The sequence below is a fragment of the Astatotilapia calliptera genome, chromosome 12 (assembly GCF_900246225.1).
Source record: "Astatotilapia calliptera chromosome 12, fAstCal1.2, whole genome shotgun sequence".
NCBI lineage: Eukaryota > Metazoa > Chordata > Actinopteri > Cichliformes > Cichlidae > Astatotilapia > Astatotilapia calliptera.
The window spans coordinates 16,036,354-16,064,303 of NC_039313.1; the positions used below are offsets into that span (position 1 = coordinate 16,036,354).

The 27,950-nt window shown below is 39.1% G+C and overlaps 1 protein-coding gene across 2 annotated transcripts; it reads left to right on the forward strand.

Annotated features, from left to right (window-relative positions):
- Nucleotides 1-105: 105 nt before the first annotated feature.
- On the forward strand, nt 106-27,899 carry LOC113034212 (pikachurin-like). Of its 2 annotated transcripts, XM_026188604.1 has the most exons (26): nt 106-669; nt 6,104-6,213; nt 9,981-10,067; nt 10,249-10,275; nt 10,518-10,635; nt 10,744-10,879; nt 13,019-13,034; nt 13,348-13,498; nt 16,754-16,866; nt 16,970-17,217; nt 17,824-18,011; nt 18,184-18,284; nt 18,363-18,463; nt 18,610-18,754; nt 19,568-19,757; nt 20,556-20,681; nt 21,084-21,327; nt 21,421-21,532; nt 22,141-22,257; nt 22,509-22,689; nt 22,953-22,976; nt 23,182-23,260; nt 23,343-23,486; nt 25,513-25,596; nt 25,921-26,024; nt 26,124-27,899. In XM_026188604.1, the coding sequence occupies exons 1-26, from the start codon at nt 564-566 to the stop codon at nt 26,273-26,275; spliced, it is 3,204 nt and encodes a 1,067-aa protein (XP_026044389.1). In that variant the 5' UTR covers nt 106-563; the 3' UTR covers nt 26,276-27,899. The 2 variants fall into 2 exon arrangements, with proteins under 2 accessions (XP_026044389.1, XP_026044387.1); XM_026188602.1 differs by lacking the exons at nt 106-669; nt 6,104-6,213; nt 9,981-10,067; ... (5 more) ...; nt 16,754-16,866; nt 22,953-22,976 and having other exon boundaries at nt 16,991-17,217.
- Nucleotides 27,900-27,950: the final 51 nt, after the last annotated feature.

Consider the following 27,950-nt stretch of genomic DNA (forward strand, 5'->3'; position numbering starts at 1 on the left):
TCATATTGAGTGTCTGTTGCTTGAGCGGCTCCCCTGCTTTTGCGTAAAGACACGCTCTCCATCTGTGTCCAGTGTGCGGATTAGACGCTTATTATCCTCTTAGCTCTAAATGGCCCTACGTTCTTGCACTTCGCTGTCCATCTTATTTGTTGTCTACTACTTGGACTGGAGCGAAAGGAAATGGATCTCCACCAGTAAAAAAGAATCACCGTGGCCACCGTTCAGTTGTGCGCATTACGCGTGAATTGTCGGAACAGCCCTCTCCATCGTCTGTCAGAGCGCCTGTCAGAGCACCGTGGCTGCCCGTCCGTCCGCTAATGTGTCCCTCCCACTGATCTTTTGCAGATTGTAATCTTATCAGTGTCAAACCGTAGATGCCCTCTCCTCTCGGACATACCCTGCACGTCTTTGGATGGCGTTCGTCCCCAAAATTTGGATGAAAAACGTTTGTTTTTAAGACAACTTTTATCAGCGACGGGATTAGCTGCATTTACATGTGCGTTTGAATGTGTGATAAAATGAACATTGGTCACTGGTTTTGAAAATCTCGACCAAAACAAGACATGGAATCTAAGTGCAAACAAAGAAGTCTTTTGTATCTACTTTTCTTTGCAATTTGCATAGCCAACGTTTGCTTTTGTGCAAGAAGATCAAATGCTCGAAGGTCTGGTAAGTTCTGCAGCTAAAACCAGCTCCGACAAGGTGTTACGGTTATAACAATAGCCTAATCATTATTGATTTTATTTTAAGTTGGTCTTTATAGTGAAGCCTTGTGGATGTAATCACAGTATTTGTATGTGCTCATCATGTTTGCTGCACTACACCAGTAACGTTAAGTCTGCTTTAACCTTACACAATTTTATGCAAAGTTTTTTCCATCACACATAATATCTTAGTATTACTTTAATGTCCCTAAGAGACCTATCCCTTTCATATTTTTCCATACTCATAAAAAACCTAGTTTCATTACAAAAGATAAATGTTACTTGAATTTATTATCTGCTATTTAATTTCAAATTACACATGCTTAAGAACAGTGCCTGAAGAGCAAGAAATAAGTAAATATTTATGGTGTGGACTGTAAAACCAGATAAAATGGAAATTTCTCCTCTCAAGGCATACTTTATGATGATAAAAGCTGGCTACAAGTTTTACAGACTATGTCAGCTGGATAGAATGAAAGAAAATGAAATCTTCAGCTTTACTGGAGCAGCCATCATTAAACTTGCCAATGTGTCCTTTGGACAGAAATCCCTGGATGTTGATTTCATGATATGCGCACAGCCTCCACTCCCTCACTCTTTGTCCTTCTTTTTCCTTTCCTTGCTTTGGTCCCCTTTCTTTCCTTTTCTTTTTCTTTCCATCACTTCCTTTTTCTCTCACTGTCACTCTGTCTGACTCTTGTATTTCTCCCGCCCTCACTCTTACGGGCCCACAGGCCACTGCAGGCTGACTTTCACATCTGTCTGTCAGCACAATAAACTCACCACAGTTTAGACTGCCAAAAACAGAATGATTTTACTTCTGTCTTCATGACTGCTAGTGACAATTGTACTTGTTTTTGTTCTGAGGTCTTTCAGACCTCATTCTCAGGGAGGGGGGAATGTCAACAGGACTCGGTGTCCACATGAGTCACATCTGTCTTTAATGAAAACACTTAAATTCAAGCTTAAAAATAAAGCAAGGGTCCACAATGAATGACATCCAGGTGGTCTTTCTTTTTCAGGATTTTGACAGTTTTTGCCCCCTCTTAAAATACACATTAGTAACAGAACAAGTGAAAATGTTTGTTTTTTCATTTTCCCCATTTTTTTTCCCAACATCTTCCATCACCTTACACATGCATTAGATTAGATTTGATTTTTTTAGTAATTGGAAAAAGATTTGTGTAATTATCCCTTAGATTTGTTGAAGAGAACCATAAAAGCCTGTGTCTTACTAAAAATGATCTCTGAATGGCTCATACCTGAAAAGAGCTGCATTTCTTCATAATTGGATGATAATCAGAGGGAATAGGTGGCTTATTCAGAAAGAAAATATCTGAATATAAGATTTGATAATTGCTGACTGAGTGAGAGTAAATATTATGAAAGCAGCTTTTTGAAAGTGCACTAGATCTTGTAGCACATGAAAAAAAGACTTTATATTCACACATTTGAAACTGAGGAAAGTCACATGTTGCTGTGATGCATGGTACAGTTTGGACTTAAAATAAACAGTGTTAACTTATGCTGGATATGCTGGTTTAACTGTATGCGACAGATGGAAACTTTGATATCATACACTTACCAGCCAATTTACACTTTGCTAGTACCTGATTGGAGCTTATTGCCTTCAGAATTGGTTTAATTCTTCACTGGATAGATGCATCATGGTATTGGAAACATTCCTCAGAGATTTTGGTCCATATTGGCATGTTATAGCAGTTACTGCAGATTTGTCGACTGCATCCATGATGCAAATCTCCTGATCCACCACATCCCAAAGGTGCTCTACTGGGCTGAGGTCTGGTGACTACGGAGGTAATTTGAGCACACTGAAGTAACTGTCATGATTGAGAAACCAGTTTGAGATGATCTGAGCTTTGTGACTTGGCGTGCTAACCCACTGGAAGCAGCCATAAGAAAATACATCCCATTATGTCTGTGGTCATGAAGGGATGCTGCCACCAGATGGCTAGTTCACCACTGCTACCAGCCAACCAGGCAGGCTGTATCCATGTTTCCATGTTGTTTACACCAGGGGTAGGCAACTCCAGGCCTCAAGTGCCAGTGTCCTGCAGGTTTTAGATGTGTCCTTGATCCAACACAGCTGATTTAAATGGCTAAATTACCTCCTCAACATATGTTGAAGTTCTCCAGAGGACGGTAATGAACTAATCATTTGATTCAGGTGTGTAGACCAAGGGTAACATCTAAAACCTGCTGGACACCGACACTTGAGGCCTGGAGTTGCCTACCCATGGTTTACACCAAATTCTGGCCCTGCCATCCAAATGTAAAAGCAGAAATTGAAACTCATAACACCAAGCAACCAGTTTTCCAAATCTTATATTGACCCATTTTGGTAAGGTCGTGAGAATCAAAGCCGAGTGGGACCTGGTGTGGTCTTCTGCTTCTGTAGACCATCTACTTCAGGCTTGTTCATTGTTCATGTTGTCCATTCAGTCTTGATTGAATCGAGTGGTTATTTAAGTTAGTGTTGCCTTCCTATCAGCTCAAAGCAGTCAGGCCATTCTTCTTCGACTTCTGGTATCAACAAGGGATTTCTACCCAGGGAACTGCTGCACACATAATGTTTTCTCTTTTTTTGTATCATTTTCTGTAAACACTAAAGACGGTTCTGCAGGAAAGAATCCCTGTATATCAACAGTTTTGCAGAAAATTACTTAAAACACATTTCTTCCCCATTCTGATGCTCGTTTTGAACTTCACCATGTCTTCAGGTTGAAAGCAACAGTTTGGCTTTTCAAATGGAAATTTTACTATTATGCATATTCATTAAAAAATATGTTAATAAGAAGCAAGTCTGTTACTTTATCAAGAGACAGTGAGAGTGTGCAGTTTGTAGGCATTGAGGTCTTTAACGTTTGGCCATACTCGAATGTGATCTCCGATATAGATATGATTGATCAATATTTGTTTTGTTAACATTAGTTTCAGAGAGGACCACACGCCAGACACCCATAAATCCTCTTTCACAAGTGGCACAGTAACGATTCGGCCACTTGAACTGCAGAGTGGTTATTTTGGCTAAATCAACTGTCAAGGTTTGTGTGAGTCGGTGCTGAGTGTTTTTAACACAGCTTCTCTGCGCTGAATCAGGCACCTTGAGTAGCCGTGAATGTGCCCAGAGATGAAGACTTACACATGCTGCAGAGCACTTCTGAACGGCATCTTACAGAAAGGCTCTGCAGGTTGCTTCACAGCAAGGTTTTAAATATTAACCGTAATAGTGTTTCATTTTTTTTTAAAAAAAGTCCAAACCTCTATGTGTTTGAAAGGGAAAAAAATCAGGCTAGTGTTGCATGGAAGACAAATAGTAACTGCTATAAACACCATGAGTGTCAGGTGGCTATATCAAGCTTTTCTCGACACACAATTAAGTGCAATAACAGTTTCATAGCAGTTCATTCAAAGGTATTAAAAGTCACATCGATCCATCATGTAGTTTGTTGTAAGTTTTCAGACATACAGTTAATGATTCACAGAGACCCCTCTCTCTATCTCTATCTGAAATCTGTGAGTTCAGCGCACCCATGTGTTTGCTTGGAACACACCCCTGGGGAGAGATAAATGATCAGGGAATTCACCTGACATGTTTCATTATCCACTCAGGTGAAAGAGCAGAGACAAGGGTGCGAGAAAGGAAAAGAGATGACGGAAGAAGAGGGTCGAAGTGGGTAGGAGTAAGGTCATCCTGAGAGGGAGAAAAGGGTAGTCACGGGAAAGAAAATACAGGAACAGTGGAAAAGAGTTTCTACATGGGATTTCAATTTACAGCACTCTGCTTTGCTATATTTATGTTTCTTTGATTTCAGTACCAGTTTATAGCTGTAAAAGCCAGCACAAACTGTCAGTCAGACAGAAAAATTGTGGCTAATATTTTTAATATTTGAGATTTTGAACCAAACGCTCGCATTTCATATTTTTTAATGAGGGAAATCTATCTGCAAGCACACTAAAATACATCATAAAATATTGAGGTGCTGTACAGCAATATTTAGCATTTTTATGGCAAATATTCACTATATACAAATATTTTGACAAAAAAGTGTCCGAATATGAATCTGTAAACATTGCTGTCTTCTCATGCTTCTCCACGTCACGTCACAGGACATTAGAAGCCAGTAGAAGTCCTAATGATCGACAGCTGCGTAGCTGCTCTTTCTTGCTCTTTTAAGAACTTTTCTAAGTACTGTGTTTTAAGGCCATAGCTGAACACTGGGAAGGCAATTACATGCCTTTGTAGTATCTAGAACCATGAAAAAATGACATGTGAAGTCAGAGTCAGTTGATATTATAAGCTAGAAGTGGTCCATTTTTTCACCACTCAAATGCACTCAAGTGGAAAAGAGTGTAATTTCTTTCCAGACTAAATGTTGGGAAATATGTTGCAAGAGACTTTATTTTGTTCAAAACTGGCAGCAAAGCACCAATCCAGAGGTTAGGCAATGGTGCACACTTTGCAAGAAATCCTCTGTATTTTTTTTTTTCCAAAAAACAAAAACAACAAACAAGTGCTTGAATAGTAACACAGAAAAAAACATTTCTGTACCACTTTATTGTTATTATTTTATTATAACAATCCATGAAATCCTGGCTTTTTACCAAGGTCTTCAAGCTTACCTTAATGATTTATTGATCAAAAATTATAACAAGCATTGTAATTATGATTCTTAAAAATATGGTGTGCATTGTCAACATGTAGAAAGTACTAAGTAAAGATTTAAAATATCACATTTGAAATCCGCATTACAACATTTTTGTAGACTTGAAGACTGGGAAACAGCCTCAGAACACAACACTGATATTTTGTGGTGAGCATGTTAGCTAAACAGCTAATGATTTAGCAGACACGAAGCAGCATTCATGTTCATCTGAAGTGTTGCTTCTGGCCACAGTGTAACTGTAACTGAAATAGTTACATTTAAGTTTATTGAGTTTTGGTCTATAACAATTCCTGATGAAAATATCTGCCTGATTGGCTGCTAAGCCCATCAAATCACACCTACAGGGAGGGTACTGTACAATAACACACTGATGATGATATTTCTTCATCGATTTGTTTGTTTATACATTTAACAGAAAAGTAAATTTTGGAATTATGCTTAATATGAAAATTTTTATTTCAGCAGCTTTAGGTTTATGTTGTAAATTACATTTCATCACTTACTGAACCGTGCTGATAGCAGGACATCAAGATTCTTTGTAATGAAATCCAAAATAATTCCATAATGTATCTGGTATAACATTATTTAAGTCCAAAACTAGGTGGTCACAGCTTTCTAATACAACCAAACTTGTACTTTCCTCCCTTGTATATCTCCTCTTTCCCTTACTGATTATATCTGTCACTAAGTGTGTCGTCTCTGTTTAACCAGATCGCCTGAGTCCTCCATTAGACATCCAGCTGGAGACAATCAACTGCACTGCCTTCAGTGTACGATGGAAGATGCCCCGGAGACATGTTAGCACCATCACTGGATATAAGGTAATTAGAGACACATAATGTAATTTAACAACTGAAGCAATATTTCAGTTTTTATATTACATTATGTCACTAGGTATGTTGGTAAGGGTTTTTTATTTTATTTTATTTTTTAAATATTTGTATCAGCATTCTTCCTGCTTATAGGTCGGATTCTTCTATCAAGTCCCACATTACAAATATACAGTTTACGCAATTTTAGCATTTGCATTGTACTTTTACTCTGGCGGGGAGAGGGGGCAAAAGTTAAACTTCCACCGGTTACACATAATTGTTTTGTAATGCACAACTGCCAGAAAAAATATCAGCAATGATGAAAGGAACTGGTGGTAGTGCCAAACCAATAGAGAGGACAGATTTGGAACCAGTTATCAACCTGAAGTACTAATATGGAAGTTTACCTAAATTGATATACTAACATATATTATTGCATAGAGTTAGTAATTCTTACACCAAAAGATGGCAAACTACTGAAAAACCAAGGCCTGAGTAACCTGCCTGATCCCAGGCAAAAGATGTGTGTTCTCTGAGCAGCTGAGACGTGGAGGTGTCACTGGTTGAAATCAGTTGTAAAGAACCCCCTTGTGACTAGTTTGCTCCCTAACGGATTGCTGCTGCAGTTGCCAGTAGTTTGCATAGATGATGGCGATTTCCCCTTTATTTTTAGAGATGCAGGAAGACTTGAAGAAAATGCGATGCAAATAGGAAATGGGAAAGATTCTCCTTGTCTTTCCATAGAGTCACACTGAATTAAAAAAACAACAGCAAAAAACCATTCAGATTGTATTCAAGTTCGTTCCTCCAGAAATGAGCCGCCGAATCAAATAAAACTTAAGAAACTGGTCTCACATTATGGATTTAGAGCAATTTCAAATGACTTGGTGGCAGTTATTTTCAGGGTATAAATCTTTTGCTTTAATATTATTACCTTTATTTCTGGCATTAGAAAATTACTTTTTCCAAGTTATACATTTTTTTATTGAATCTGAAGTTTATAAAATTTGGTTGTTTCTGTATTTTATTTCTATTTTTTGCCTGTACTTAACCAGTGTGTAGATTTGGATGTATATATATATGGATATGTGCTAATAATTTATCCAACTTATGTTTGACTACTGTCCTTCTTGGCCAGGACATGCTATTAATCTCAAAAGTTTATTTTTCCTGGTTAATTAAAGGTTAAATAAAACAACAACAAATAAAAAATAGGGAGTGTAGAAGAAGAGCGTTTCTCGTTTGCGCTGCACTTTTCACAGTTTAACTACGACTTAAAGAGTAGTTTGCAAGTGTTTGTAAAGCAATAGCATGGAAGTTTTGGTGCAGCACCATTACACTTCTTTGCAACTGATTTCACCACTAACAACCGACAACAACCTGCAGCAACTACTTGCCAATCAGTTGCAGAATACACATTTAGCACCGTAGAAACAAGTGATTCTCCTGGCTTGCATGGCTGCAGCTTTAGACATCAAGTAGATAGCGACAGTCATCACCCTTCAACAGTCACTTGCTACCAGTGGTATCTAGATGGTCACCAACCAGCCTATAGACCATGTGAATGGAGCTTTCACACCCTTGTATCACTTTGTTGTTTTCTAACATCACATCCAATCAGTAGCTAATCAACATGAAATTGTCTTATTTCTAGGACATACATGTTATTTGTAAACTTTATTATTTATAAATTGGGCCAAATAACAACAACTCAAATGCAATCTTGCGCGTTCCTGTCCGTTAATGTCACTAGGTTCAACCGTGTTAGATAGGAGTCACAATTTTATTGGAAAAATGACATACATATGGAAAAGTTCATACATAAAGGGGAAGCTGTCAGATTAAAGGAAAGGCGTACATGTCTGAATGGGGCAGGAGAAGCAGCTGAAAGACTTTGTTACTTTTTTAATCAGATAGACTACATCTGCACATTTTATCTTTCAGCATAGTCTTAGTGTTTTATTAAACTCTCAGCTGCTTCATTTTGCTCTGTTTGCTCTGCTCCATTAGCATCCAATAGCAAATGATTCTCATGTTCTGCTGAACTTTTGATTTTTTAAGAGTAGAAGGTGGTGAATGTTTTTATGAAATGAGTCATACAACAAAGTTGCATCACAAGTTTAGAGTAGCTAGATATTTAATGTTGGTGAAATGAAACATTTTACATATCTTTCATAGCAAAGTCTTAAGCCAGATGTTAGCTACCTTATTTATAAAAATTGAAATCCTGTTATGTTTGATTGGAATATGGATGTTTCATTGTAGAGGACTTCTTTCTAGTTTGAACCATTTTTTATTTTTTGAGTCCAAGTGTCCCAGAAAAAAAATTGTTTAAAACCAAGAGAAGTGGACTTACATAACTCTTTCAAGAGCCCTTTCAAAATGCATAGAAAGGTTTTTCAAACTGGCAAACATAAAGAACAAATTCTCTGATATGTCACAAATCAAATTGTCTCTCTTTTTCCTTTGAAAAATTTTTCCATTTCCTTCTGCACACCACTGGCATGAGTGTCCCCCACTTTCTTTTTTCTGCTTCTAAAGTGCTGTCATCTCACTGCCCACTAAGAGAGCCTTGAGCACTAGATTGATATTTGAAAGTTCTGGTTTTGGGGTGGAACCCTTTCCACGATATGACTTTTTACAGGGACAGTGTAGCTGTGGAAGATGTGGTCACAAATCTTTATTTATTGTCTGCTCCACTCTATACAAGCTGCACTTTAAACACTAAAGTCGGCCTGGCTTCTTTCAGTTTCCGTTCAGTAATGAACAAAAAAAAGTTGCAGGGAAGTTTTAACATAAAATCGACTGACTGCAAATTTTATTTATTATTGAGCGACCAGTACATGCCTGTATCCATGTCCTGTTATATTATATATACATATTATATACGTGTTGTTTTATATCATTGTTAAGTAATTTTAGGAAGGAAGTGATATCATTTTATATCACAATATCCAGTTTGTGTTGATTTAAATGAGATTTTAAGGTTGTGAAATTAAAACAATACGCTACTTTTATAAGGCACTGCAGGTGCATCAATACTAAGAGTAGGTCATTCTCAGCCCATTGGTCTGTGCTTGTTGGGGAATACGACATTGTAATATCTGATTTAGATAAAAAAAGGTAATATTTTACATTTTGAGTATGTAAAATGTCATAAAATTACAATGAAACAATGCTGTTATAAGGTGTATATATATATATATATATATATATATATATAGATAACTCATATAAAATCTTTCGTTTTAGCCCATTTGTAGATGGTTTCTAGGCAACATGATAACATGGTAACATCTGATGTAGACCTTCAGGGGACTGAGATGTACCTGTGCTGCTTTTTGGTTGCTCAGCTCCTGATAGAAAGTCATCAACAAATAAACAGATAGAGATTCTTTTGTAACACAAGTCATAATTTTTAGTTTTCCTCTCTTTGAATGTGGTATACTCTAAGACAACCCAAACCCTTGCTTCCTTCCTTCTTCCCTTGTTTTTGTTTTGAGTCGCCCATTAGCAATTTGTGGATCAGTATGACTGCGTGTGCTCTGCTTTGACCATATGTCTTCACTAAGAGGATTAGTCAACTACAGAGCTACCCCATAAACATGCGGGGTGGCCAATTGTTTTAAGTTTACAAACAGTCTTCTCAGTTTCCTCATCAATTTTTTCTAGCGATCCCTCTTTTGACATTGTTGTTGCTATGTCTTTAAAACGGAAAGGCAAAAACCAAAGAAACCAAAAACTCATTGCATTTTATGAATGTTTGTATCATCCAGGTTTTCTACACAGAGATGAAGAATGGCCGTACAGTAGGGACCGCGTCTATAATGGAGGTGCCGCTCAGCTTGGACATGCTGACTACTGTTAGTATCCAAAGATACATTCACCTGTAATAGGCGTTGCATTTTTAGCAGTCACTTGTAGACAATGTGGAATTTGCTTAGAGGAAACCTGAATGGATGTTGCAGTTTGAACTTTGAACGGTGTTATTAAAGTCATAACACCGTGATTTTATGCAAACATCTGTTTTTTTCTTTTTCAAAGGGACAATTTGATGGACAAGCAAGCTTTGTAAGTACCGTGCTAGCCACTGCTTTCCACATTATGCATTTTCTCTATAAAATTATACGCTTCTCCTGCTTTATTGTCACGACTGACATTTATTTGTGAACCTGATATTATTTTCCGCTCTGATGCTGAGAAAATCCCTAATTAATAATGTCATCCCTGCTTTCTTTTCTTCTATTTCATCCCTCTCTCTTTCTAATCATCCTCGCCTTGCTTCTTAACGGTTTCCTACATTCACCTTCTAGGATGTGGACATCAGTAACCTGAAGGTGAACACTAACTACAGAGTCAGTGTTGGAGCATATGGCTGGGCAGGGGAGGGAAGACCCAGCATGCCCAGAGACATCGGCACTGCTTCACAGGGGTAAGAATATGTGAGTAGACGGAGATCATTTTACAGTCGATGCCAGTAGCTTTACAGTAATTCGTTTACACCCATTCGCTGACTACAGTTTTTTCCCCTGGCATTAGAAATGTGCATGCCCCCTTCACCCCCCTCCAAGCCCACTGTCATGGCCGTATCCGACACAGAGCTGGCGCTATCGTGGCAGCAAGGCGAGAGCGATGGAAGCGCACCTGTTCTTCACTTCCTGGTGGCTTACATCAGGTCAGTCAGAACTGACCGGTTTCATCACTGCTGACTTGATGTTAATACATAGGACACACGCAACAGCACAAACACCAGTCACCTCTTTTACATCAACACAACACCAGAGCTGTTTGGAGCTAGTTCTGGCTTGCTCGCTTTTGAAAACCAGCCAATTTTTTCTGACAGTTTTGAGAGCTGAACATTACATAAAATAAAAATAGTGGGCAAACGGACTGTGCAAAACTGCATCCTCCATAACATCAGCAGTTCCAACTTTAGGAATAGTAATTTTACGGTGCTGTACAGCTGTCGACTTCAGCACTAGAAGGTCTTTTTTGAGTGGAATTGGTGCAAAACAATTTATGCAAGCACTTAAAATCAGCTTCACATATGCACTTAACAAGTTAAGACTGAGTGTTGTCGTCATGGAGGAAAATAGCAGACCTAAAAGAACAGTTCTGCAAAATCTTCTTATTTTCCATTTTGCTAGGAGTGTTAGAAGATCAACTTGACTTTCATGTCTATAAACCAAATGTGAAATGTGTTTTTGATTTTCAGGTACACCAGCAATGACAAACCCTGTTGCGCTGATATCTAACATTTAGCCAGGCACTTTCCCTGCTACCCAGCTGTATGCTTTTACTTCACACCAGTTACATGAAGTTATCTTACAAACACCTCAGGGTGTCCACCCTTAAAGTTAAAAACACTGCTTAAAAGGTTCAAAACATAGCTACCACAACCTCTCATTCTTTCCCCGTGTGTTTTATCCTTCTATGGGCTGAAATGTGAAAACAGCAGCTTCTGATTGCAGATTTAATTAATCAGATACCTTGAGTTGATTTTGAAAGAGTCACTGCCACTACAGTGCTTGCAAGCACCTGAAGTGATTCTCAGTAAAATCAAATTTTGTTGCTTGCACTTGTTTTTTTAGGACAGTGGTTTCCCCCAGCTTTCAGTTTTTTTGATTTGCTTCCTGAAGTTGCTCAACTCCTCAGCCCTCAGTCTTTTGAGGCTCTCAACAAGGAACAAGCAGACGCTGGACACAGGACAACATCTGTACACTTTTTAAAATAGTAAATAATTGGACTATGTTTCATTATTAGAAGTTATTAACTTCTAGAAATAGATCAATAATATACACTGTTTAATCAGTAACAGTTTTGGAAAGCTAGCAGAGTGCTAATAATGCACTATCTTAAAAGAACCATATTTCAAACAAATTCAGTTGGTTTGCATTAACGGATGTAGAGATCTGCACCTACTCAGATTCAAATAACTAAACAGGGCACAACACAGCTCTCTTTCACAGTGACTTTCATGAGGCTTTTCCTGTCTGTTCAGTGTAAGCTTTTGTGTTTTGACATAAGGGTCAGTTGTGACATGTGAAAGAATGAGTTTCATTCTTTGTTTAGTAATGTTCAGGCAACACGCACACACACGCACGCACACATAGAGGCACTCAGATAAAGAACCTCCCATGTCTAGACAAGTGTTCTTCCAAAAAAGTTGAGGTCAGAAATAATTTGTCTCGAATTGTCTGATGATTTGCCAGATATTTTTTTTCCTGTGAAATATCAGATGGTATTTAAAAGACATGTTTAAAAGCAAGTCATAAAAGAAAGAAGAGTTTAAAAGCTATAAAAGGAAGCAAACTTTAAAAAACACAGCAGTGTCGCCCTTCATGGTGGCAGAATCAACACCCGCGAATGAGCAAAGAGAGGAGAGATGGGCGGGCTGAAAAACACTTACTGTGAGCAAAGCAGACCAAAGAATAAGTGTCTGTGTTTGGCATGCGGGGAGATTTCAAACACAGAAGGATCATCTCAGAAGCAAATCTTTCTCCCCCCTTACATCAAACGAGGCCTCACTGAAGAGAGTGGAAGCTGCTGTTGAAGATGCCTCTGTTCAAGAGAGAGTTATGGCCCCAGGCTGCCTGAGTCAGGCAAAGAAAGGAAGCTGGAGATTAAGGAAAAGTTCAGGACTTCATTGTTTTAGTTTTTTCATGACTTTTACGATAATCAAAAAATGTTGTAATGTAAGGATGTCCAGAAGTGGTAGTACAACAAGAACAAAAACAACAATGAAACAAATAATCAGTTAAATAATCTCTTTTTTTATTCTTTGGAAACTCTTTTTACAACTTTAGTTATTCAGATTCAATCTTGACACTGTACTCCATGCCGCTGCTTATAGATGTTTTTTTTTCATTAGGGGCAACACAATCAAGTGGAAGATTACAATCACAGTTTTGACCCCTCACAAAAAACATACCGTCATTCTAAAACAATTACTTTGGAGAGATTTTGAGTGTAATCACCATTTTTTTCATTGATTTCTAAAAGACAAAATAACTGAGGAGTAAAAAAAAAAGATAATTGATGTCTTCGAAACTATCAAACATCAAATGTGGTGTCAAATTAATCTTCTTATATTTGTATCTTTATGCCTGTCTTTTCTTTTCTCAGGCCTGAAAATGGACACAGGAGTGGACATACATTCGTGAGCCCATTGAGACTAACTCCATGGTTCTGAAAGGGTTACTTCCAGAAACAGAGTACCAGTTTGTTGTCAGGGCGGTCAACAAACACGGAGTTAGCCCACCCAGTCCTATCAACAATCCCGTGCGCACGCTCGGTAAGGCCGAATGTTGATATCTGAGCCAGAGTTTTATGTCGTGGTGGCCAAGCGCCCTCATTACTCTTTTTAAAACCACATTTTGAAACAAGCTCTCTTTCAGTATAGTTTAAACCAATACACCCACGCTAAATAAAACAGACTGTGCATATTATGCATTACCAAACTAATCCTCATGATTTACAAAACACCCCAGTGTTCCTGTGGAGTCAGTGAAATTCTCTCAGCGGTGTGCAGCAAAAGTAAATCATGTAACAAAGGACCAAAAACATTACAGATGACTGTTAAACACATTATTATTAACATACTCTATCTCCTGACCAACGGTGCGTGAGTCTACGGATCTGAATGAAACTGGCCAATATATTATATTCGCAAATATTTTCAAATCTCTTAAAAATTTAGCTTTTTTTGTTTGTAGCTTTTTTTTTGGAGGCCAAAAACCTCCTCAAACCTCATGTGACGTAAAAATGATTTACCTCTGGGTAAGGCTTTGGCATGGAAACACTGTGTGCAGGTTGAATGTAGGACAGCACCTGGCAGTGTGTCAGTGGGTATTGTGACCAAAGCCTTGGATAATGGAGATACGCCGCAACAAAGTCATTTACATTATATTTTTGATGTAGCCTCCTGCTGGGGCAAGATAGGGTTGGGGGATGGAAGGAGCTGATTGATATTAAAACGCACACGCATTCATACAGGTGTGTATGTGCTAGACACACAAAAATGTGCAATAATAATGTCAACGTATCGAGGATGATTCACCTAGAGATTAATGGGCATAGCGTTACGCTTGTATGGGTGAGTGTGAGCTGCAGTCCATGTCGGGCTTCAGCTTTTTACATCTATAACTACTGAAATTAAAAGCCATGTAAACACAATCCACATTATCCAGGTTTCTCTTCTGTGACCTGCGGGCGACACCGCTTCCAACGCTGTGTTAGCTGTCTGATTGTTGTAAACTGCTCTGATTGAAACAAGAGCCTTAAGTCCTCAGAGAGACAGTGCAGGAGCGGCAGACAGGGAGACAGATTCAGTTAAAAAGACATTGTTAAGAATGATGCGAAGGAAAGTTACACGAACACCATGCTGTGGGTGAATTGCAGAGGCAGACCGACAGAAATTGCGGGTCTAGAGAAGCGTGGCTTCTCAGCAGGGGATAAAAGCGGGTTACGTCCGAGTCTCATCAGACAGGATTAAGGATGGGATGCCAGACCCCTTCTCTGCCCATGCACATGCCTAATGGATGCACACACACATGCACACAATGCACCACTGCTCCAGTGAGCAGAAGGCGTGGGCTTGACTGACTGACATACTTTTTTTGCCGCTCTTTCTGCAGCAGTTCTTGTTTGTGTGGTCAGAGTGGTTAGAAACAGGGTGGTATGGTTTGAGGGGGACTGTTACACAACAGCAGATTAGTTTGATGAGAGGTTTTTTTTGGGCATCCCCCCTGCCTCTGTGCCAGCACTTGCTATTCAGTGGATTTAATGTCATTAGGCTGTGCTAATCACAGTTTAAATCTTGGCACTGTTTCACACTTAAAAGTCAAGTTTTCTTTCTGTTTAGTTTTGTGAACGATATAGTCAATAAATTTTATATATATATATATATTTTTTTTTTCAATTGTGCATAATCACTCCACAGCAATACACAAAGGTTTATGATTTTATCCCTCAGATTCCAGCATTTTCTACATTTACACAGTTAAGAGGAATGAGGGGGGAGAAGGGCAAGAAGAAGGGGAGCAGTGGTTATGTAAGCTAAGATTAAGCTTTCTCAGAGTAAGAGGGATGGGTGTGTGTGTGTGTGTGCTATGTTGAACATGCACATATTGTTTTTGTTTGCTTTTCCATTCTAGTGTGTACAAAAGACATCATGAAGCTCTATACAAATATAAAAATGCATATTGATTATCTTAAAAGCTGATTTATATTCCACCTCAAGTTTACATGTATTTTATTGCTATTGTGAAATAAATTTGTAACAATTCCCAGGTTTATTGGAATCCAGGTATTTACTGTCTGGCTTTGTCTTTGCACACTGTGAGCTTCTTATGGCAGACTTCTGAACGGAGGAGACACTTTTCAGTATGTGGTGCAGCCAGCCTCGGTACAGACTAACAGGTAGACTTACTGGGCTAGCATCAGCTGGATTACTATTGTCCCATTATCATCATCATAATATGAGAAGTATGATCACATTTGCCCCTTTGTCACAGTCATAACCAAAGACCAGAGCTTCTTCTGCCGTGAAAACCGCCGTTATTGTTTGTCATTTTGATCTTATTCACTGTTGCTACCAACTAACTGTACCATCACTGTCATACATGGGAAGAGACTGCAATATACATATTTATTATTTTATTTTATTTTATTTTTTTATGACGGGACAGTAGAGCAAACAGGAGAAGATGGACAGAGAGTGAAATAAAACCCAGGCACCTGAAGTTGCCTTTAGGCTATTTGTTGCTCAACCCACTGAGCTAAATAGGCACCCCTGGATCCTGCAAATATATAATGAAAGAAACCACTGGTGGCCCTCTGTGTTCATGCAAATGACTGACACATTTTATAATGGAGACTCAGTGATTTTATGAACACCAACTTGCCGTATTCAAAAAGAAGCCAATGAAAGAGCAAAATGGAGAACGTGTTTATAACAAATAATAAAAAAGCGAAAGAAATGAAAAATATTCACTTTCATATGCTTCTTTTTCATTGCATATAAAGAAAAAGATTTCAAGCATTTCTTTTTGAAATTTTTATTACATGGTTTATAGCTCATGAAAGTCAGAAAATCTATGTCAATGAGCACAAAATGGAAAGTCAAGCAGTGATTGTGGTTGGACTGAACTAGGCCAAGAGATGCATTGTATTTATTATACTTTACTAATAATGGATGGATTACCGTCCATAACTATCAGAATAAAAGCAGAAAAATGCTTTAAACTGTGTCTGAGTCTAGAATATATTTCATTTCACTTTCTCATATTACTGATGGAAAATATTGAGCTTTTCTCCAAGAGTCAAATTATCTGTTGTACAAAAAATAAAGATTGAAGTTGAGCTTTACTGTATATTGCAATCCCGCTTTCATGTCTTCAGCTTTTCCAGCTCATTGATTCTCTGACCTGCGTTCACTGCATGGAATTCATGATTTGTGTTTTACCTAATAACCTGTTGTTGTCCTTTGTACTCATTGCTCTCTTTGTAATAATTATCAAGTCATATTCCTCTGTGGTGTCTGTAACAGGTGCATCAGATGTTGGCAGCGGTGATTATGGGAGTTACATCACAGATCCTCGGGTCAAAGATGAAGATGGCTTTGACATTGATGACTCTGATTATGATATCTTCATTGAAGAGGTGTGTTTTTTACAGTCCAGAGCTAAACTGCAACCCTATTTTCTGTTGGATTATCACTCACTTCACTTTTTTTTTCGCTGATTTTCTCTCTTTTCTCTCCTAGTTGAAGCCATTTCCGGGTATAAGTCAGGACAACAGGAAGTCCCAACTGCGTTCACACTCTGGTCCCCCATCTGGTCGAAATGTTGTTTACCGTATGAACACCATGACTCCTCCAAATGTTACAGCTGCACCAGTTTCCACCACCACATCATCCATCTTTTCAGAGTTTACAGATCTGCTTTTCCCAGTCACTTCACAGCCCAGTAGCACTCTTGAGACCAAAACTACTGCCCCACTCACCCCTACCAGGTAAGACTGATGTTAAAATGATTATTTAATTTAATATCTGTTTTCCATCAAGGATTTTTTTTGCAATTTCTTGTTGTTGATGAGATTTCAAAACCTTTTAAAGGCAAAATTAGCCACTTATAGATTGTTCCTCGTGAACAGAAAAGAAATCTTTTACTGCTCTTATGCTCACAGTTTTTCTCCTTAGTCTGTGATTGTGATTATTATATTTCCATCTCTCCTGGCTTTCTGCTTTCCCCCCTTACTAGCTACCTAGAACATGTCTTTTTGTGCTCTTATACTTAATTATTTGATAAAGATAGCGAATGGAGCAGTGAAATGTCACACATGTCTGGTTGTGATGTACTGTATGTCATTATCTGCAGCTATATATGGTGGCTTGGCCCCTGTTCTGTTGATTTTGGGTGAGCACTTTGGGCTTTTTGCTGTTTGTTCCTTTCCTTCAAGCAAAAAAGGAACAATTTACAATCAAATGCCACCTTTAGAAGACATACCTGATGAAGGTGTAAATACACGACAAAACATTGCCTCTTAGGTTACTGTAACCCCAACTAGCAACAGATTACTAAAGTTCCTTATCTTTCTTTCTCTTTTTATCCTCCAAAGCATCCCTTTGTCGACCACCACTTCTACTACGACCACGTCCCCCTGGAAAGGCGAGGTACCTCGTGTGTACGACCTGAGCTGTGATGATACTGTGTGTCCGCCCGACAGCTTCTGTCTCACTGATTACGAAAGCGGCGGTTCGCGCTGCCACTGCAACCTTGGACGAAGAGGGGACACGTGCTCTGAGGGTAAGAAAGATTTCTGAATCTCTTTTTTTTAAAACATTTTATGTCAGCTGTGCTCTGATAGTGTAGTGGCTATTTTGTCAAGGTTGCAAGAAGTGGCCCTTTCTTCTTCCAACCCATGGGTGCTCTTACTTCTCATTTGTCATGATTTTTCTTTTCATTTGTCCTCCTTCAGCGTTATCAGTGAAGTTTCCCAGATTCCATGGCCACTCTCACATGACCTTTGAACCCTTAAAAAACTCTTATCAAACCTTTCAGATTACTTTGGAGTTTAAGGTAAGATATCACGTTTCATATATTTTTTTTTTCTATCAGTGATTAAAATAGATTTCAGACGGTTTCTCTTTGGTGCAGGCAGACTCTGAGGATGGGTTGCTGCTGTACTGTGGAGAGAATGAACATGGCCGTGGAGACTTTACTTCTTTGGCTTTGGTTCGGGGGAAGCTTCATTACAGGTGAGGAACATGTCAGAATAACATTAGCTATCATGTACTGTTTATCAAAAGAAATAAATGTGCACTGTAGGGTGCATAAGATTTAGAGATGGGATTTTCCTTGTCTGTAGCTATGATGCTTACCTGCTAGATTCTTGTCTCTGCAGGTTTAACTGTGGTACAGGAGCAGCTCAGATAGTCAGTGAGAGCCGCATTGTTCTCGGTCAGTGGCACACAGTAACTGTCTTCAGAGATGGCATGAGTGGCTGGCTCCGTATGGACAACGACACACCCATATCCGGACGATCACAGGTTATAATACAAAGAAAATGAAAAATGTCAAATTGTTTTTTTGTTTTTTAAAAACATATTTTAAGTTAAACAGTGATTTAAAGCATACTGATACAAGATGTCTCATCAGTCAGGTGTAATGCTACAGTCAGTCAGTGGCTGGAGACTGCAACTCTACTAAAATTAGTGCAGTTGTGTGCAGTGAACTTGCAGTCTTGTTGTCTTTGCAATGGTTGCTTTGAAGACAGGGACCAGGTCTGCAACCTTTTGCAGTCAGTTGTTATCTTCAAAGTGATTTTGGTGTATAGAGACGGCGATCAGTCTGCTCAGTCGGCTATCGAATGGGATCAAGTCGGCTATTACACGCACTCTGTTTGTGTTTTCCATCTAGATGCACAGAAACTCAAATTAACTGCTTGCATTCTTGGTAAATTGGATGGTAAATTGACACAAGTGCTCTGCAGGTTTGCTTTTATATAGAAATATAACCAAAATACAACCAGTTTGGAGACAGTTGAGTCCACCATTGCAAAGAGACTTGCCCCAGATGAGTTGCAGTCATTAGCACAGACTGACTAATGTTGATTGCAACATGTTGGCAATATGTCCGAGTCAAACTCCTACCAGGCAACCTGTAAAGTCACCGTGCGAATAAAAGTGATTGCCCAGAGGTTTAAAGGTGCTACACTTTCATCATCTGGATAACCAGTTGGTTCCTGTAACTACTTGCACCAAAACTGTTGGTGCATATTGTCAAATATTGTCTTACAAGGGGTCAGACTATCCTTAAAATATAAATAAAGAGGTTTTAATTTCTTCATCTTGTCCTCTTAGGGTCAGTATAGTAAGATCACCTTCCGCTCCCCATTGCATGTCGGTGGATCTCCAAGCGCTTACTGGCTGGTCAAAGCGACAGGGACAAATCGTGGCTTTGTTGGCTGCATGCAGAGTCTGACCATCAACAATAAGGCTACAGACATCAGGCCATGGCCCCTGGGCAGTGCTCTGAGTGGAGCTGATATAGGTAAGGAAGCACACAGGATGTGAGAGAATTTGAGTGATGAATGTTATTTTAATGTGGCCGCTGCCAGTGGCACCTGGCTCTTATCCATATTACCCACAGTGCACTAGGTCTCCTGAAGTTTTGGTGCTCGGTTGAGTAGCTGAACAGTAATTCTAGAGTTTGGCTGTTTGGTTTTCATGCATACAGTAAATAACTATAATCATTAGTGGGCATAATTTGAATATGGATGACAGTGTTTATTCATCACACCACCCGGTGTTAGTGTTATTTCACTTTGCTTAAAAGAAAAAATGAAAGCAGACCATGTCGTGGTGTATAATGAGAGCATTAAAATATCTGACATTATCAAAAAAGACAAATCCAGTGATATAAGAAAGGAATTGTTGCCATTTTAGATAATTTTCTGTCACAGCGACAGACAAAAATAGCTTTTTAATAACAGGGTTTTAGCCAATATGTCACTGAAGCAAGAAGCAGATTGTTTTTGGCAAATTATGGAACACAAAGGACTTTTTCACAACATGATTTTATGAATGAGGTAAGAATATTAAATAAATTTTGCAAGAAATTAAAAATCACTGAAAGTTTTTTTTTATTTATAAATATACCCCATTCATACAAAACAAGCAAGCAAACAAAAAAAAAAAAAAAACTCATATATTTTGATTGTGCGTGTTGTGTGAGTGTTGTACTCCTGCTCACTTTTAGGAACAATGCAGTCATGGAAACTGTATTTATGTTGTAAGTGTGTACAAACATATGCAGAGTACATATGCTGGCTTTGTCCTAATGTACCAGGTGAGTGCAGTGACAATGTGTGTGACCTGGTCAGCTGTGCCAATGGCGGAGTCTGCTTTGCAAATCGTGCTGATGGCTACATCTGTCTGTGCCCACTTGGCTTCAGAGGAGCACTTTGTGAAGAGAGTGAGTCAACCATTTCCCCTTTTTCCCCCTCTCACACCTGCAAAAGCGCGCACATAAGCATCCAGTTTACAAGGAGAGTTTTGAACAGCTGTGAAAAAAGGAAAAATAAAATCCCTGCCGTTTCTTCTTACCTGCTGACTTCCACGTATTGTCACATAAACCTTTCAAGGTAATTACTCAGCAGTTGAAGAAAATGCCAAGAAAATCGATTGAAATAAGAAATATTTCTCATATGGCGGTAGAAGGATTGATTGCATGTCAGACCACCTTTCACACAAAATAGCCTTTCACTTTTTCCTCTCCTTGATATATCTCTTCCTACAATCTCATTGTGTTGTTAGCAACTGTTTTCCTCTTCTTTACATTTACTTATTTTCTTGTGTCTTTTCTCCTTTTCCTCAGGTTTCTCACTGTCCTCGCCGCTCTTCAATGAAACAGTGTTTTCATATGCCGTCATCCCATGGCCTCAGTCCTCACAGAGTTACCTGTCCTTCACTGAGTTTGAGGTGACGTTTCAGCCGTCAGCCCCTGATGGAGTGCTGCTGTACAGTGATGACGCAGGGAGCGGGGACTTCCTTGCTATAAACCTGGTGGACAGATATGTAGAGTTCAGATTTGACTGTGGCTCTGGAGGAGCTGTCATAAGGTGCTGGATAGAGCCAAGTTTCGAATCTTCTTTTCACATTGGTTTTACATTATCTAGCTAGATTTACTAAATGTGCGTTACTGTGTGTTTCAGGAGTGAGGAGCAGATCAGTTTGGACTCATGGCATGAGCTAAGAGTATCACGTACAGCAAAGAGTGGTATCCTCCAGGTGGACAGCCAAAGACCTATGGAGGGGATTGCTGAGGTACATTAAAGTCCATTAGAACCATCTGCAAAAACTATGTTATGTTATTATTAGAAAATAAATATATTTATAGAAAATATACTTCACAAAAAACTCAACTTTATAGTTTAACGGGAGAAAGAATCAAACCACAAGATACTAGAAGCAAGTATAAGTACGAGGTCTTTATAGTCAGGGTAGACTTCATACATGAGAGGCAAGTGACAAGTGGCCAAAAATGCACACAGCTGGTGGTAAACTAACCAGATACAATAAGTAAAACTGACTGAAATACACAGAATTGGGGAATTTCAAAATAAAACAGGAATTAATGACATTAGAAACCTCAATGCATGATACGCACACACCTTATTAGTTTCTAAAGCATGTTTAAGTGACATTTGTATTAGAACAATCACCTGTCAAAGTCAACTCTTGAATGTGCAACACTTAATCACCTTTTAGCCGTGGTTTGGTTCTTAAACTCCTGAGAAAAATATCAGGCTCTTTTTGACCAAGCGAAACACATCCAGAGTTATAGATTTTTAAAACATGTATTTATTTAAGCGGACGTGCGGATGAATGGTTTGACATGACTCACCTGTTTCTCTGCTGTATTTATGTTTCAGGGAGCTTTCACTCAGATCAACTGCAGCTCACCTCTCTATATTGGCGGCGTGCCAGAGTACGATAAAACCAAGCGGACAGCAGGTGTAATAAAACCCTTCACTGGCATTATTCAGAAGGTGATTGCTTTTTTTAGATATGCCAACATCAGTGATCTGCAACACAGTTATATTTGCTAGATTGTTACTCAGTCATTTCCAATCCATCAAGAGTGACACAGCAGCATTACATTATATATGATGTATACTGCGTACAATCTCCAAGCTACTGTGGCAGGTGTCTGATTTTAGTTTGGTTTTTTTTTTTTTACAGTCGCGCTCTTTCATTTTGTCCTTTTCCTCTCTGTGCTCTTTTCTTTTCACCCCCTCAGCTAATACTCAATGATCGCACCATCCCTATAACAACTGCAACTGCTGGCGGAGTTAATGTAGCCAATTCTGCACACCCATGTGTGAAAAGTCCATGTGCCAATGGAGGATCCTGCAGGCCAAAGTGGGATGAATATGAGTGTGACTGCCCTCTAGGGTACGACGGCAGGCATTGCCAGAAAGGTCTGTTGCATGTGGAATTGTTCTCATCGACAGATGAACTCGGTTGATGTGCAATTTGGTGCACGTCACAGAAATCAGCAGGCTGTTCACACGGTGCTAAGAATAAAATATGCTGATGTTTTTACATGCTACATGAAATATTTTGTGCTTAGTTTTATTTTTTATAATGCTTTCTGTTTTAAATCTACCAATATGACAGTTTTTTCTCAAGGAAACTTAGTCCCTTAAGTTTACTTTTTCTCTTTAATGCTTTCATGGAACAGAGTGTGGGAATTACTGTTTGAACAGTAAGTCTTCTTCTCTGATCTCAAAAAGTAGATATTTTTTTAATTTTCTTTCCTTGTTTGGAAAACACGTAAGATTTCTTTCCCTTCACACATTTTCCACCGCAGGATCAGATTTGGTCTTTTCTCTTAGCTGTAGACATAAGTTGACACGTGCTGATGCTGCCACCTTGTGATGATATGAAAGGAGTTCTTGTTCTCTTCCCAGCTGTTACTGAAGCCATAGAGATTCCACAGTTCATCGGAAGAAGTTACCTGACCTATGACAACAGAGATATCCTTAAAAGGTTGGTGGGGAAATTCCTGTGTGTGTGTGTTTTTTTTAATTTCTAGCTTTTTCATGAAGTGCATTCTACAATCTTTCTACAGAGTATCTGGGTCCAGATCCAGCCTTTTCATGCGCTTTAAGAGCACAGCTAAAGACGGATTGTTGCTCTGGCGAGGAGACAGTCCAATGAGACCCAACAGTGACTTCCTCTCTATGGGTCTTCAAGATGGCGCTCTCATCTTCAGGTATTTATCACTGTAAAACATGAACGGCACTATAAAAACAGTAAAATATGTTATGATATCTTATAATTCTTAATCAAATGTAACTGGATTGTAAAGAAATGTTTTTAGTTAAAGTGTAAATTCTAGATGCCATGTGTTTGCCCTTTCTGTGTTCTCGCGCTGGGCAAAAAACGTCATAAAACACAAATGGAAAAAAAAATTGTGCAGAAGAAGGACAGTAATAATCGAGTATGACTGCCGATGCCATCAAGGGGTAGTGAGCTACAGTGGGGCAAAAAAGTATTTAGTCAGCCACCGATTGTGCAAGTTCCCCCACTTAAAATGATGACAGAGGTCAGTAATTTGCACCAGAGGTACACTTCAACTGTGAGAGACAGAATGTGAAAAAAAAATCCATGAATCTACATGGTAGGATTTGTAAAGAATTTATTCGTAAATTAGGGTGGAAAATAAGTATTTGGTCACCTCAAACAAGGAAAATCTCTGGCTCTCACAGACCTGTAACGTCTTCTGTAAGAAGCTTTTCTGTCCCCCACTCGTTACCTGTATGAATGGCACCTGTTTGAACTCATCATCTGTATAAAAGACACCTGTCTACAGCCTCAAACAGTCAGACTCCAAACTCCGCCATGGCCAAGACCAAAGAGCTTTCGAAGGACACCAGGAAAAGTATTGTAGACCTGCACCAGACTGGGAAGAGTGAATCTACAATAGGCAAGCAGCTTGGTGTGAAAAAATCAACTGTGGGAGCAATCATCAGAAAATGGAAGACATACAAGACCACTGATAATCTCCCTCGATCTGGGGCTCCACGCAAGATCTCATCCTGTGGGGTCAAAATGATCATGAGAACGGTGAGCAAAGATCCCAGAACCACACGGGGGGACCTGGTGAATGACCTGCAGAGAGCTGGGACCAAAGTAACAAAGGTCACCATCAGTAACACACTACAACGGCAGGGAATCAAATCCCGCAGTGCCAGACGTGTTCCGCTGCTGAAGCCAGTGCATGTCCAGGCCCGTCTGAAGTTTGCCAGAGAGCACATGGATGATACAGCAGAGGATTGGGAGAATGTCATGTGGTCAGATGAAACCAAAGTAGAACTTTTTGGTATAAACTCAACTCGTCGTGTTTGGAGGAAGAAGAATACTGAGTTGCATCCCAAGAACACCATACCTACTGTGAAGCATGGGGGTGGAAACATCATGCTATGGGGCTGTTTTTCTGCCAAGGGGACAGGACGACTGATCCGTGTTAAGGACAGAATGAATGGGGCCATGTATCGTGAGATTTTGAGCCAAAACCTCCTTCCATCAGTGAGAACTTTGAAGATGAAACGAGGCTGGGTCTTCCAACATGACAATGATCCAAAACACACCGCCCGGGCAACAAAGGAGTGGCTCCGTAAGAAGCATTTGAAAGTCCTGGAGTGGCCTAGCCAGTCTCCAGACCTCAACCCCATAGAAAATCTGTGGCGGGAGTTGAAAGTCCGTGTTGCTCGGCGACAGCCCCAAAACATCACTGCTCTCGAGAAGATCTGCATGGAGGAATGGGCCAAAATACCAGCTACTGTGTGTGCAAACCTGGTAAAGACCTATAGTAAACGTTTGACCTCTGTTATTGCCAACAAAGGTTATGTTACAAAGTATTGAGTTGTATTTTTGTTATTGACCAAATACTTATTTTCCACCCTGATTTACAAATAAATTCTTTACAAATCCTACCATGTGGATTCATGGATTTTTTTTTTTTTTTCACATTCTGTCTCTCACAGTTGAAGTGTACCTCTGGTGCAAATTACTGACCTCTGTCATCATTTTAAGTGGGGGAACTTGCACAATCGGTGGCTGACTAAATACTTTTTTGCCCCACTGTACGTGCTCAGCAGAGGTAGAGCTAAAAACAAAAAAAAGGTCTGTGTGAGGACCATGATCACTAAGAGAATCAGGATTAATCAGGCTTGTACCATAAAAATGTAATTCCACTGCAGTCTGCTGTACGTGTATGCATTTCCATGTTGTTGTAGTTACAACCTGGGCAGTGGTGTAGCCAACATTGTCATCAACGGGACCTTTAGCGATGGAAAGTGGCACAGAGTCAAAGCTGTGAGGTAAGCTCATGAAATCCTGTCAAGTGGATATCCAGTATGTTGATCACATTCCACTGTGGCTCTTTACTTTAAATTGCCTCTCTTAGTCTTTATAATAACATATTGCATTATAGCCTTATTATACCATTTATAAACCAACAGATCCGGTAGAAGTAGCAGTTGTAGGTCATTCTTTACAGTCTTTTGCTACCGCAAATCACCTTTCAATCCCTGTGTTAAATATAAAATCTAAGGTCAATATTTTATTTTTATATATAACAAAAATGTTATGCACAAATTAAAAGTTCAGTTTCTCAGTTTGACTAACTGATTTACTGTATTCAGGGATGGCCAGTCAGGAAAGCTGACTGTAGATGACTACGGGGCAAAGACAGGCAGGGCGCCTGGTAAAATGAGACAACTTAATATCAATGGACCCTTATATGTTGGTAAGTGAAACCTCAAATCTCTAAACCCGTAAAATGATAAAGATTAAGAGATCATTTTCACATCTGTATGTTTGCGCTCTCTCTGTTCTTCGTCTTGAGGTGGCATGAAGGAGATAGCGCTTCACACAAACAGACAGTACATTGGAGGCTTGGTGGGCTGCGTGTCCCACTTCACACTGTCCACGGACTATCACTTAGCACTGGTGGAGGACGCTGCTGACGGCAAGAACATCAATACCTGTTCCAACTAGTGAATGACTTCGGCAGATTGAGATTAAGATAAGATTTTCCAACCGAATCATCTGATTTGTCATCTTAAAGCTCACTTACCAGCAACAAATCAGTAAAAACTTAAATTATAATATGTGGTTGTGTTTTTGTTTTTGTACCAATTCAGATCTGATGACCCTGAGAGGATTTTTAGAAAGCACAAGTACTTTGTGAAAAGAGGGAGAAAAAAGCAAAGTGTTATGTTTGATGAGGATCTTTAAAAAAAAACAACCCTTTGAAGGACTTTTTCATTGGATGACTCTATTTGTATCTTTATTTCTTTTCTTTTTTTCTACTGTAAATCCTTATTTGATTGCTGGAAGAACCAAGTGATCCAAGGGATCAAAAGTCATCATGAACCTGACCTAGAACAGCGAGCAGAGATAAACTTCTTTTAGAGGATTTTGGTTTTGGTTCTAGGGGATTTCTGTTGTCTTTGTTGTTGTGGCATTTGTATTCTTGTTCGTGATGTCTTATCAGTCTGTAGACAGATATTTTCTAAAATCTGATGGATGTCAGTTTTTAACAACGTTTCTAGTTTTGGAGGGTAAATACGTCAGCTACACAAAATGTTGGTTTTAACTTTCTTCTTTTAGTTCACTTGGTCTTTCATTTTGATCTCCCAGACGTTAGTAACATGAAAGTCTAACGTTGATATGGTGAGGCAGATCAAATCCTCAGTAAATTATGTGTGACATACTGTTGCTGTCATCTGACACAAACCACAGTGCTGTGGACATCAGCCTTTGAATTGTTGCTTGTAACTCTTGATTATATTATCAAAATGATTGATCTCCTTATTCTTCATGCCTGAACTTTATCCTTTAAAAGGGGCATTCTGGGAATACTCCATTTGCATCTTATGATCTATTCTTGTGATGGTCACTCCCACAAAACCAAGACACTGTTGTCAAAAAACACTGGTTTTCCCACGAGAGATATCCCCTTGTTTCAAAGAAAGTCTGTGATGCTAATCCTGGCGTTATGAAAAGTGTTTCAAAAGAAGCAAAACTAATGAAATCACCATGTGACTGTGAATGTCAGCGGCATCAGCTGACTTCAGCCTCAGAATAATTACAATAGTTTGACTGTACAGAACATGTAGTATGTACCGGCTGACTTTAAAAGCTAAATAACCATAGATCGTTGAAAAATATTAATGTGTATGATCCCGGATGCTGTGTCTAAATGTCCATTTAAAGCTTTAACTTTAAATTGATGCTGCCGTACTAGTCAGATAGTGAGGGCAGGAAATGTAAAATCAGTCTTTAGGCCTGACCTGTGCATAGCCAAAATGAGAGAAGTAAGACGGACATCGCGAATGAATGTGCACACAAAGAAAACGTACTACTCAAGCCTTAATGTCTCCCTAATTATGTACTCCTGAAAATGAAAGCAGACAATTAAGTGCATCAAAGAGGTGTGTCAAGAGGTCATCCTTTGTTATGTGACTAGAAACTGATTGTTGGCGCTTTGGAAAGTATGCTTATTCGGGCTTGTAGACTTGTCCTATTACAAGATGATGAATTACGTAAAGTAAGCCTGTATATGTTTTGGTATATTGTGACACCCTCTAAATAAAGTCCAGTCAAACAGATTAAACAACTTTCTAGCCACTAACTTTTTGTCATGGTTGATAATGACTTGTTGGTGCCC

Excerpts from the sequence above, each read along its gene's own strand:
- LOC113034212 (XM_026188604.1), top strand. The coding sequence starts at position 564 with ATGGAATCTAAGTGCAAACAAAGAAGTCTTTTGTATCTACTTTTCTTT. Across the intron at positions 16,867-16,969 it reads ATGATATCTTCATTGAAGAG|TTGAAGCCATTTCCGGGTAT; the intron begins GTGTGTTTTTTA and ends TTTCTCTCCTAG. Across the intron at positions 22,258-22,508 it reads TCACTGGCATTATTCAGAAG|CTAATACTCAATGATCGCAC; the intron begins GTGATTGCTTTT and ends TCACCCCCTCAG.